General features: G+C 44.5%; 1 protein-coding gene across 1 annotated transcript; it reads right to left on the bottom strand.

Moving 5' to 3' along the window:
* Nucleotides 1-210: 210 nt before the first annotated feature.
* LOC123447714 (inositol 3-kinase) lies at nt 211-3,708 on the bottom strand. The gene is made up of 2 exons (XM_045124348.1): nt 2,666-3,708; nt 211-746 (listed from the first exon to the last, which is right to left on the bottom strand). The coding sequence occupies exons 1-2, from the start codon at nt 3,575-3,577 to the stop codon at nt 537-539; spliced, it is 1,122 nt and encodes a 373-aa protein (XP_044980283.1). The 5' UTR covers nt 3,578-3,708; the 3' UTR covers nt 211-536.
* Nucleotides 3,709-12,180: the final 8,472 nt, after the last annotated feature.

Below are 12,180 nucleotides of genomic sequence, written 5' to 3'. Positions count from 1 at the left end.
TCCTATTCATAAGATTTAAAATACATATCATCTTATTTCCTATGACTCTGTCATTCCTACGATTTTTTTCTACCCTTGAACCAAAGAAGGCCTGAAATTCCTTCAAATCCATCCACAAAAGAACCATAATGGAACGGACACCTCCTCTACATCATGTGGAATGCATGGAAGGAACCGAACCACAACATCTTCAATGGCACGCGTATGACCTACATTGAGGGACCAAGAGTATACCAAAATCAGGAGTAGTTCACATGAGGTGTGTATTGGATTATATATACTACGGCAAAATTATTAGGGGGGAACTGGAAGGGGCAGTATCTACAGCCAGCCGTTACAAGCTCAATCTCAGTGCTACAGAATGGTGCTCCGTGTGCAAACTCGCCTTCTTTGCTTTGCCTGACAAATGGGAAGCTGTCTGGGTAGAACCGTATTCAAAAGCTCGGGCGGAGCAATCTATTCCGTCTGTTGGCTATACAGGTCTCAATGTGAAATCTGGGAGGGCAGTTTCCCGTTATTTCGCAGCAAACTTCGGGTCAGCATCCACTTGTCGGTTCTTGTGCCGAGTGGATACCATCACCGTTTTCAGTTGCTGGTGGTGGCTGATCATGCATCAGCCTCGCCGCTTCTTCCAGGGACGCGTGCAGCTCATCATGCATAATCGATCTCTGGAAGGTGAAGAAAGCGCCGTTTATACACGGACTAGACCGTGGTATTGCCTTGTCCTCGAGTATCCGTTTGACAGCCTGCGACAAATTGAAGCAAAAGGAATGTCATTGACGTTCAGTAAATTCGAATAACATACTTTGGAACCACAAAATCTTAGATAAGTCACAAACAGTATCTGAGCCATCTGAGCCATCTAACCTCAACAGTACTCGACTATCGTGGTTTTAGTCCAAATTCGAACTAAAACCACGACACTTATTTTGGGACAGAGGGAGTATTCCTTAATCCTTGTGAAATGAGTAAATATCGCTAAGTAGAGTGATACCAAAGTATTGCTTGGTCAAACTTAGTACGTTCTACCAAGTTTGCATGATTATGAGTACCACACACCACACAGGGTTAATGATCCTTGAGGCCTTCTTCGGTTAATCCTCTCCGCAAGGGGACTGGAAAGGATTGGAGGGTATTAAGGTTTTTTTACCTAAAAGACATTTGATCCTTCCCAATTCCCATCAATCCGCTTTAAACCGAATAAGATCTAAGGGAATCAAATTTCCCTGTGTGGACTGTAAGGTTCCGTAAGAAAACAGAATTGGGGTATTTTGCTGCTTGGTTTCCTGGCAAACAGGGTATAAAAGGTAAACATGATGCAAAACTGAGAAAACATGGGCTGATCATGCATGGAAAAAACAGATAGGAAGATAAGACAGCAATAAAACACTGGGAGCTGGGCAGTTTTCAATGGGTTTCATGGTTCGTTGCTCCTAGATGAGGTTACTCAGGCCTGAGATTTTTGTAGAAATTTGATACTCCTTCCATCTACTAATACAAGGCCACTTCATATTTTTATGTCTAACTTCGACCATTAATTTTACCAACAGAATGCTGAGTCATATGTCATAAGAAGTACTATGTCATTGGATGCACATTTCAAAGAACTTTTCGATAATATATTTTTTATGACATATAACCCATATTTTGTTGACCAAAATTACAAGTCAAAGTTTGACACGGAAGAACTCTATGAAATTCCATTCAGACCATTTTTATAGATGAAACCACTCATGTTTCATCTCAATAATATGCACTTTCTCAGTATCCCCTGCTTTATAATTAACCCATTTGCTCCATTCAAGATGATCAAAATATCCAACATGTACCACTCTGACCCAAGTATCGTCATGGTAGTACTTCCGCAATCCATTCCTTAACAGCATCTGCATGCTACCATCTCAAAACCTAAAAACCTAGCAATGATTCCTTTTGGACAAAACCATTTCCCTTTTGACAGTTGGCGTCGATTCAAGTGTGCGTTGGATAAGGAGGAGCCGGATGATCTGTAGAACTCCATGGCTGAATATGTCATTTGTCCTATTACCACCAGCTTTCTAGTATTATCTTCTGACTTAAACATGTGATGTTTACACAGAGCTGACCACCCACATGTAATTTGGTAACTAATCAATTTGGATAAACTGGCTTAAGAACATGCCTAGGTACCCAATACTCTAACCTGATCTAGAAAAGGTGTTAAAATCCAAAGGTAAAAGATAGGCGGAAGGAAACATCGTGGATCACAATACTTGAATGGCAGCTAATCGATTTTCCTATTTGAGTAAAATTATTAGAGTACCATTTCTTTGACGTCTGCGCAGTCTGGACCCGGAAGGATGAATTTGGTCTGCTCTTTCTTTTAAAGTAGGTATATATATACAGCTTACAATGCTGCAGAAAATTTCTCTAGCATCACAGGATAGAACCAGAAGTTACCATGATGACCAGGCCGCTCCAATCACACATGTTTCTTAAAAATCAAACTAATGCTCCACACCGAAATGCTATTGGTAAAATGCACGTATATATTTCAGGAAGTTCTAGGATGTGGCTTGCTAAAGCTACCATTTTGCCTCCCATTTAGATAATCAGCCCAGAACTTTCACAATGAGAACAGAAGGATTCGTCTAAATTCAGTACTGATGTCTCAGCGATTGCAAACCTGCAACATCTTGGGATGGAAAGTGGGAACGCCGACTTGGGAGACAGCAGCTGCGCCGAAGAAGTTACCAAGCAGCGCGGCGTCCGTAGCTGAGAGCCCCCAAAGCAGACCGGCGGCGAAACCCGCGAGATAGCTGTCTCCGGCGCCTGTAGGATCCACCTGAACGGCGGGGAACGGCGCCACGCGCGCCTCCCCGCCGTCCCAGTACAGCCGGCACCCGTCCCTCCCCTCCGTCACGATCACGCAGCAGCGCCGTCTCGCCGTCTCCACCCCCACGTACGGCGCCTCCTCCGACGAGGCCTTGAGGAACGCCACCCGCTGCAGGAGCCGCGCGTACGGCGTGCCCTCCAGCGCCACGTGGCGGACACCGCCGTCCTCGGCGTCGAAGGCCCGGATCAGCGCCTGCGCGTCGACGAGCACCGCGCGGCAGAGCCGAATCATGCGCTCGAGCGTCTCCGGCAGCACCTCCCCGGCGACGCCGACTGCGAGGCCGTAGGCGAACGGGCGGTCGGGGAGGTCATCGGGGTAGATCGGATCGCAGGCGTGGACGCGCCTGAGCTGCCGGTCGGGCGCGTGGGCCGAGGCGGCGGCGTCGGAGAAGCGGGCGTGGAAGGAGGTGGTGGGGCGCGCGGGGCAGAGCAACGCGGGGCGCCGCGCGGGCGCCGGCGCGGAGGCGTATGCGAAGTCGACCCCGACCTTGGACACGACGCAGAAGGCGGCCTCCGGGGGCGACGCGGCGTCGAGCACGTTGGAGACGAAGGCCGCCGCCCCGCCCAGCGTCTCGCCCACGACGCGGCCGCCCCGGAGGAGCACGTCGTGGCAGTAGCTCCCCACCACGAGGCCCTCGAGCGCGTGCGCCCCCTTTGGCTGCGGCTGCTGCTGGTCCTCCGCCTCGTCGTCGTCGGGCGGCATCGTGGAGACGGCGGCGGCGGGGGGCGGCGCCAGCGTGGGGCGGGTGGTGACGGAGGGGCGGGCGTGGGAGGAGGGGAGGGGCGTGAGCGTGACGGCATGGCGCGGTGGGAGGACGGGAGGAGGGGAATAAATGCGCGGGGTGGTGGGGGTGATTCCGGGAGGCGACAAGGGCGGGTTTACAGATGCCGCGGCGGTGCTCGGCGCGGGGCGACACGTGGTGGCGGCGCACGTGTGAGCTGGAGCGGCGGCGGCCGCTGACTCCGCTGCGTGGAAGGCCGGAGGACTTCCGGCCAAGTAGCCAGGGATCACCGGCTTCACCAACCCTGTGGCTTCTCAAGTTGCCCCAGGGAAATCCGATCATGCCTACTCTTTCTTTTTTTCATTTTTTTTTGAGAAAGCGATAGTACCTACCCCTAAGGTCATATTTACAACTGTTAGATTTGACTAAAATTAGACTTTAAGGACTTTTTGGATTTGAAGGAATTTCAGGCCTTCTTTGGTTCATAGGGTAGAAAAAATCGCAGGAATGACAAAGTCAGAGAAAATAAGATGATATGCATTTTTAAATCATATGAATAGGAATAGAAAAGAAAGTGCCTTCTGGTTCTCATCATAAGATTTCTTTTCATATTGAACCTAGGCTAATGTTTAGGTTCCTATGCAATGTGAAGAATAGAAAGAATTCTTTCATAAAATTCCTACAGGGGGCGTTAACAGGAATAGGAAAGGATATGCGTTTTGGTTTGCATCTTTGTTGAAAATTATAGTGCCCAAGAGGTGTTTAGACACGCTTAGACTCTAGATGATGGTCAAATGCCTCGTGTGGAACATAAATGGAAGTTTAGGCAGGGCAAGCAATAAATTGTTTATCCAAGTGAGAAATCATGCCATATTGCACTGATATTCAAACGAACCATATTCTAATGATGTATTTAACATATTTGTATGCCCTAAATTAATATCGATATACATGTACTAAATACAAATACACCCTGACAATAAAAACTATATTACTGCCTAGACCACGTCAATGATGCTTAAGCATTGTGTAGGCACTAGGCGAAAGTCAACCGCCTCGCTCATGCTTACCATTTTTTTCAACCTTGGTTTGCATCACGGGATTATTTTTCCATTGTGAGTGTAGTCCAGTATTTATTTTTCTATGAAATATGAAGGATAGGAAGAATTCCTCCATAGGAATAGGATTCTATTCCTATAGCCCAAAGAGCTCTACGGAGTCATTCCTATAGAAATCATACCCTCTAAATTCCTCCAAACCAAAGGAGGCCTCGGAGGAATTGTATAAGATAGGATTCTTGTAGAAAAAATTCATTTAGAGCCTTTTGGTTCTTAGGAATAGATTCCTATTCCTAAATAGGATTGTTTCCTACCCTTCACGTTTCAAAGGAAACAAGCATGACCCTAGACTCAATGAAAAATCTTAGGCCTCCTTCAATTCATAGAATAGGAAAATCATAGAAATAGCAAAGTCATAGGAAATGAGATGACATGTATCTCAAAACCTAAGAATAGGAATAGGAACGGAGATGCTCTTTGGTTCACGTCATAGGGTTTTTTCATTGAGTCTAGGCTAATGTTTAGGCGTGCTTTGGTTCATAGGGTTAGAATATCATAGAATATCATAGGAATAGCAAAATCATAGGAAGTGAGATGACATGAATCTCAATTCCTATAGAGATAGACATGTCATTTGATGCATAGGATAAGATTTTTTTGTGGATTCTAGGCTAATATTTTTTTTCTTTGAAATGTGAAGGATTGGTTCCTATCCTATATAGGAATAGGAATTCATTCCTATAAACCAAAGGGCTCCATAGGAAAAAACTCTTTGACAATCCTATCCTATGAAATTCCTACAACGTTCCTACAACCAAAGGGGGGTTATTTTCCTATGAAATATGGAGGTAAGAATAATTCCTCCATAGAAGTAGGCTTATATTCCTACAAACCAAAGGGATCTAAAGGATTTTTTCCTATAGGAATCCTATCCTCTAGAATTCCTACATAATTCTTCCAAATCAAAGGAGGCCTTATGATGTGAATCAAATGACATTTCTTTTCATTGTACTACTCATAGGATATGAGATACATGCCATCTTATTTCCTTCAAGTATTCTATTCTTATGATAGTCCTATCTTATGAACCAAATGAAGCCTAAAGTTTGATTAAGTTTATAGAGAAAATTATCAACATTTTAAATACAAAATCAATATCATTATGTGCATTGTATAATATATATCCTTATTATATTTATTAGATATTGTAGATGTTGATTTTTTTTAGTATAAAGGTGGTCACAATTTACAAAGCTTGACTCAAGATAAATCTAAAACATGGACAAGGAACGAAGGGGGTACGAGCGCATTGGATCACTATTATGTATTATGACATAATTGTGTATTATGACTTTAAAGGGTAGTGATGCAAGAAAGAGTTTATAATTATGACATCTGTAATAGAAGTTATTTTGTTATCATCTACTCCCTCTGTCCCATACCATAAGAGCGTTTTTGACACTAGTGTCGTATAAAAAACACTATTATATTATGGGACATAGGGAGTACTTACTGCAAGGCGAGCATAGATTAAACATGGGGATGCTAATATGCATCAAACATATCTATATATTTTTCATGTCATGAGATCTTGATGAAGAACAAACCACCAAGGAATCTCTTGAGGAGACTTTTGCTCTAGAATTATCTAGAGTGAAGGAATCTCATTATAGAGCTCTTGTGGTGGTTAATGATTTCAGGACTAACAATGATAAGCTTGAAGTTGCACATTCTAAACTCCTTGAGGAGTTTGAGCACCTCGAAAATGGCTCAAGGGTCATTAAGAGTTTGCTCATCGGACTCACTAAGTCTCATGCATAACTTGAAGCTTCATATTTAAAAGAGCTTGCCAAGTTGCCTTCTCCTCTTCTTGTTAATGATAATGCTTGTGCTAATGTCTCTACTTATTGTGAAGCATCCATATTAAAGGAGAATGTTGAGCTAAGGGCTTAACTTGAGTTGTTATCTAGCAATTATGGGAAGTTGAAAGAAAGTCATGAAAAGCTTTCTAGCTCTCATGGTGATCTTCTCGTATCCTATAATGTGCTAAAGTTAGCTCATGAGGCTATTATTAGCAAGGTAACATCAAGCGAGCCTCATGTGGATATTAGCACTACTTCTAGTCAAAATGCTACATTTCCGTGTGTTAGTCCATGTAATTCTTCAACTCACAATATTGGCACATCTTGTGATGAATTACTTTCCTTGACTTGTTGCTCTAACAATGACACTTATACTTCCTCTAGTACTTGTGTTGATACTAACCATGTAGAGGAACTCAAAGATATCAAGGCCCAAGTCACTTCTTTGAACAAAGACTTAAAAAGGAGTCATGAAGGGGCGTCCACACTTGGCAATATCTTGTGTGGGCAAAAATCTCCAAATGACAAGGGTGGACTTGGATTCAACTCCAATAAGAAGAAGATGTCCAAAAGCTACAAGAAGAGGGGCCAAGAACAACTAGAGAATTTAGCCAATATTATTTGCTTGAAGTGTAAAATAGAAGGGCACCATGTTAGATCTTGCTGATTGAAGAAGAAGCCCCAGAATGACAAGCAACAAGGGATGCGGCCACAAGTTCAATCTCATGCTCAACGTCAAGTTGAAGAAAGGCCCCTATAACGCCCAAGATGCGGCCCTATCCTTATTTTAGCGTGAGGGCCTCGACAGGGATAGAAATGCATCTCGTCATTTCGCAAGAAGGGATATCGTTACATGTACATGTACTGAAAAGATGAGTATAAGGAGTTGGCTTACACTCGTCACAAGCTACATCAATATCACATCAATACAACAATATACAGTCATCATGAAGAAGAGCAGGGTCCGACTATGGACGAAAACAAATGATTAAAGAACGACGTCCATCCTTACTATCCCAGGCTGCCGACCTGGAACCCATCCTAGATCGATGCAGAAGAAGAAGAAGAAACTCCAAATAGAACAATCATCGCGCTCATGTCAAAGTATCACTTTACCTGTACCTACAACTGGTATTGTAGTAATCTGTGAGCCACAGGGTATCACCAATCTCATTTCCAAAGGTATCAAGACTAGCAAAGCTTATTGGGTGAGGTATGGTTTGTTGGAATTATGCCCTAGAGGCAATAATAAATGTATAGTTATTATTATAATTCCTGTATCAAGATAATAGTTTATTATCCATGCTATAATTGTATTGAATGAAGACTCATTTACATGTGTGGATACATAGACAAAACACCGTCCCTAGCATGCCTCTAGTTGGCTAGCCAGTTGATCAATGATAGTCAGTGTCTTCTGATTATGAACAAGGTGTTGTTGCTTGATAACTGGATCACGTCATTGGGAGAATCACGTGATGGACTAGACCCAAACTAATAGACGTAGCATGTTGATCGTGTCATTTTGTTGCTACTGTTTTCTGCGTGTCAAGTATTTATTCCTATGACCATGAGATCATATAACTCACTGACACCGGAGGAATGCTTTGTGTGTATCAAACGTCACAACGTAACTGGGTGACTATAAAGATGCTCTACAGATATCTCCGAAGGTGTTAGTTAAGTTAGTATGGATCAAGACTGGGATTTGTCATTCCGTGTGACGGAGAGGTATCTCGGGGCCCACTCGGTAATACAACATCACACACAAGCCTTGCAAGCAATGTAACTTAGTGTAAGTTGCGGGATCTTGTATTACGGAACGAGTAAAGAGACTTGCCGGTAAACGAGATTGAAATAGGTATGCGGATACTGACGATCGAATCTCGGGCAAGTAACATACCGAAGGACAAAGGGAATGACATACGGGATTATATGAATCCTTGGCACTGAGGTTCAAACGATAAGATCTTCGTAGAATATGTAGGATCCATTATGGGCATCCAGGTCCCGCTATTGGATATTGACCGAGGAGTCTCTCGGGTCATGTCTACATAGTTCTCGAACCCGCAGGGTCTGCACACTTAAGGTTCGACGTTGTTTTATGCGTATTTGAGTTATATGGTTGGTTACCGAATGTTGTTCGGAGTCCCGGATGAGATCACGGACGTCACGAGGGTTTCCGGAATTGTCCGGAAACGAAGATTGATATATAGGATGACCTCATTTGATTACCGGAAGGTTTTCGGAGTTACCGGGAATGTACCGGGAATGACGAATGGGTTCCGGGAGTTCACCGGGGGGGGGGGGGGGGGGGCAACCCACCCCGGGGAGGCCCATAGGCTTTTGGGAGACACACCAGCCCTTAGTGAGCTGGTGGGACAGCCCCAAGGGGGCCTATGCACCAAGAACAAAGAATCAAAGGAAAATAAAAAAAAAGAGGGAGGAAGTGGGAAGGGAGGGGGACTCCTCCCACCAAACCAAGTCCAACTCGGTTTGGGGGGGGGGAGTCCTCCCCCCCTTGGCTCGGCCGACCCCTTGAGGGTCCCTTGGACCCCAAGGCAAGGTCCCCCTACCTCCTCCTATATATATGGGGCTTTTAGGGCAGATTTGAGACGACTTTCTCACGGTTGCCCGACCACATACCTCCATAGTTTTTCCTCTAGATCGTGTTTCTGCAGAGCTCGGGCGGAGCCCTGCTGAGACGAGATCATCACCAACCTCCGGAGCGCCGTCACGCTGCCGGAGAACTCTTCTACCTATCCGTCTCTCTTGCTGGATCAAGAAGGCCGAGATCATCGTCGAGCTGTACGTGTGCTGAACGCGGAGGTGCCGTCCGTTCGGTACTAGATCGTGGGACTGATCGCGGGATTGTTCGCGGGGCGGATCGAGGGACGTGAGGACGTTCCACTACATCAACCGCGTTCTCTAACGCTTCTGCTGTACGATCTACAAGGGTACACAGATCACTCATCCCCTCTCGTAGATGGACATCACCATGATAGGTCTTCGTGCGCGTAGGAAATTTTTTGTTTCCCATGCGACGTTCCCCAACATGGTTAAGTGGTGAGGCTGCAGCAAGTGAATAAGCATTTATTTGAGGTGGCTAACTTATGAGTACAAGAATAAAAGAGGGGGATGATCTACACATAAACGGACGTGAACTAATAATGATCAACTGAATGATACTGAACACCTACTTACGTCAGACATAACCCCACCGTATCCTCGATCGGAGAAGGAGCTCGCGAAAGAGACAGTCACAGCTATGCACTCAGTTGGGAAGTTTTAATTAGGTTACTTCAGGTCGTCTAGAACCGTGTGTTAAACAAAGTTTCCACGTTGCCACATAACCACGGGCACGACTTTCCAAAAGATTTAACCCTGCAGGGGTGTGCTGCCTCTTGAGCTTGCGTTGGTTTTCCCTTGAAGAGGAAAGGGTGATGCAGCACAGGACGAGTAAGTATTTCCCTCAGTTTGAGAACCAAGGTATCAATCGAGTAGGAGAATCAAGCCAAGTGTCCAGAGTACCTGCGCAAACACAAAGAAGCTTGCACCCAACGCTATAAAGGGGTTGTCAATCCCTTCAAGATTGATTGCAAAGTGAGATCTGAAGGCGAAAAGTGCAACGAAGTAAAAGTGTAAGGCTGAAAATATGATTTGAAGTAGACCCGGGGGCCATAGTGTTCACTAGAGGCTTCTCTCAAAATAGCAAATATTATGGTGGGTGAACAAATTACTGTCGAGCAATTGATAGAACCGCGCAAAGTCATGCCGATATCTAAGACAATGATCATACATATAGGCATCACGTCCGAAACAAGTAGACCGATACTTTCTGCATCTACTACTATTACTCCACACATCGACCGCTATCCAGCATGCATCTAGTGTATTGAGTTCATGACGAACAGAGTAACGCCTTAAGCAAGATGACATGATGTAGAGGGATAAACTCAAACCAATGATGTAAACCCCATCTTTTTACCCTTGATGGCAACAACACGATGCGTGCCTCGCTACCCCTTCTGTCACTGGGTGAGGTCATCGCACGGTATGAACCCAAAACCAAGCACTTCTCCCATTGCAAGAATCATAGATCAAGTTGGCCAAACAAAACCCACAACTCGAAGAGAATTACAAGGATATGAAATCATGCATATAAGAGATCAGAAGAAACTCAAATAAGATTCATAGATAATCTGATCATAAATCCACAATTCATCGGATCTCGACAAACACACCGCAAAAGAAGATTACATCGGATAGATCTCCATGAAGATCATGGAGAAATTTGTATTGAAGATCCAAGAGAGAGAAGAAGCCATCTAGCTACTAGCTATGGACCCGAAGGTCTATGGTGAACTACTCACGCATCATCGGAGAGGTCATGGTGTTGATGAGGAAGCCCTCCGTATCCGAATCCCCCCTCCGACACGGCACCAGAATGTGCCCCGGATGGGATCTTAAGGATACAGAAGCTTGCGGCCGCGGAAAAGTATTTTTGTGGATCTCTCGCGCAGTTTTGGATTTTCCGGGAATTTATAGGCGGAAGAGGTAGGGAAAACGAGCCACACGGGGCCCACAAGCCTGCTAGGCGCGGGCCCCCCTGGCCACGCATAGGGGGCTTGTGGCCTCACCTGGTGGCCTCTACCTTGGTTCTCACGTCCCGTGCGTATCTTTTGTTTCGAAAAAATCTTTTCCGAAGTTTTATTCCGTTTGGACACCGTTTAAAATTCTCCTCGAAAAGGGGTCAAAAACACGGAAAAAAACAGGAACTGGCACTTGGCACTGAGTTAATAAGTTAGTCTCAAAAAAGATATAAAAGGCATACAAAACATCCAAAGTTTGACAAGATAATAGCATGGAACCATCAAAAATTATAGATACGTTGGAGACGTATCAAGCATCCCCAAGCTTAACTCCTGCTCGTCCTCGAGTAGGGAAGTGATAAAGACTGAATTTTTTATGTCGAATGCTACCTAGGATAGTTGTCCTTTGTAACTTCTTTCATGTGACATGAATGTTCAGATCCGTAAGATTCAAAACAATAGTTTGCTATTGACATGAAAACAATAATACTTCAAGCAAACTAGCAAGGTAATCATGAACTTTCGAAATAACAAGCAAACTAGTCTGGCTATGCTCCATCATCCCCACACAACTAATTTAAATCATGCACAACCCCGGTATTGGCCAAGTAATTGTTTTTGCACTCTTACTTTCTCAAACCTTTTTCAACTCTCACACAATACATGAGCGTGAGCCATGGATATAGCACTATAGGTGGAATAGAGTGTGGTGGAGGTTGTGAGACAAAAAGGAGGAGATGGTCACATTGACTTGGCGTATCAAAGGGCTATGGAGATGCCCATTAATAGATATCAATGTGAATGAGTGGGGATTGCCATACAAAGGATGCACTAGAGCTATAAGTATGTGAAAGCTCAAAAGGAGAACTAGTGGATGTGCATCCAACTTGCTTGCTCACGAAGACCTTGGGCAATTTTGAGGAAGCCCATCATTGGAATATACAAGCCAAGTTATATAATGAAGATTCCCACTAGCATATGGTGGTGACAAAACGAGAGGCTCTCAATCATGAAGAACATGGTGCTATTATGATTCCCACTCTCTCTTTTTCTCTTTTTTTGTTTGGGCTCT

This window comes from Hordeum vulgare, chromosome 4H, assembly GCF_904849725.1.
Source record: "Hordeum vulgare subsp. vulgare chromosome 4H, MorexV3_pseudomolecules_assembly, whole genome shotgun sequence".
Taxonomy (NCBI): Eukaryota; Viridiplantae; Streptophyta; class Magnoliopsida; order Poales; family Poaceae; genus Hordeum; species Hordeum vulgare.
The sequence above is the reverse complement of the archived record's forward strand: the minus strand, read 5'-3'. Positions and strand labels throughout refer to the sequence as shown.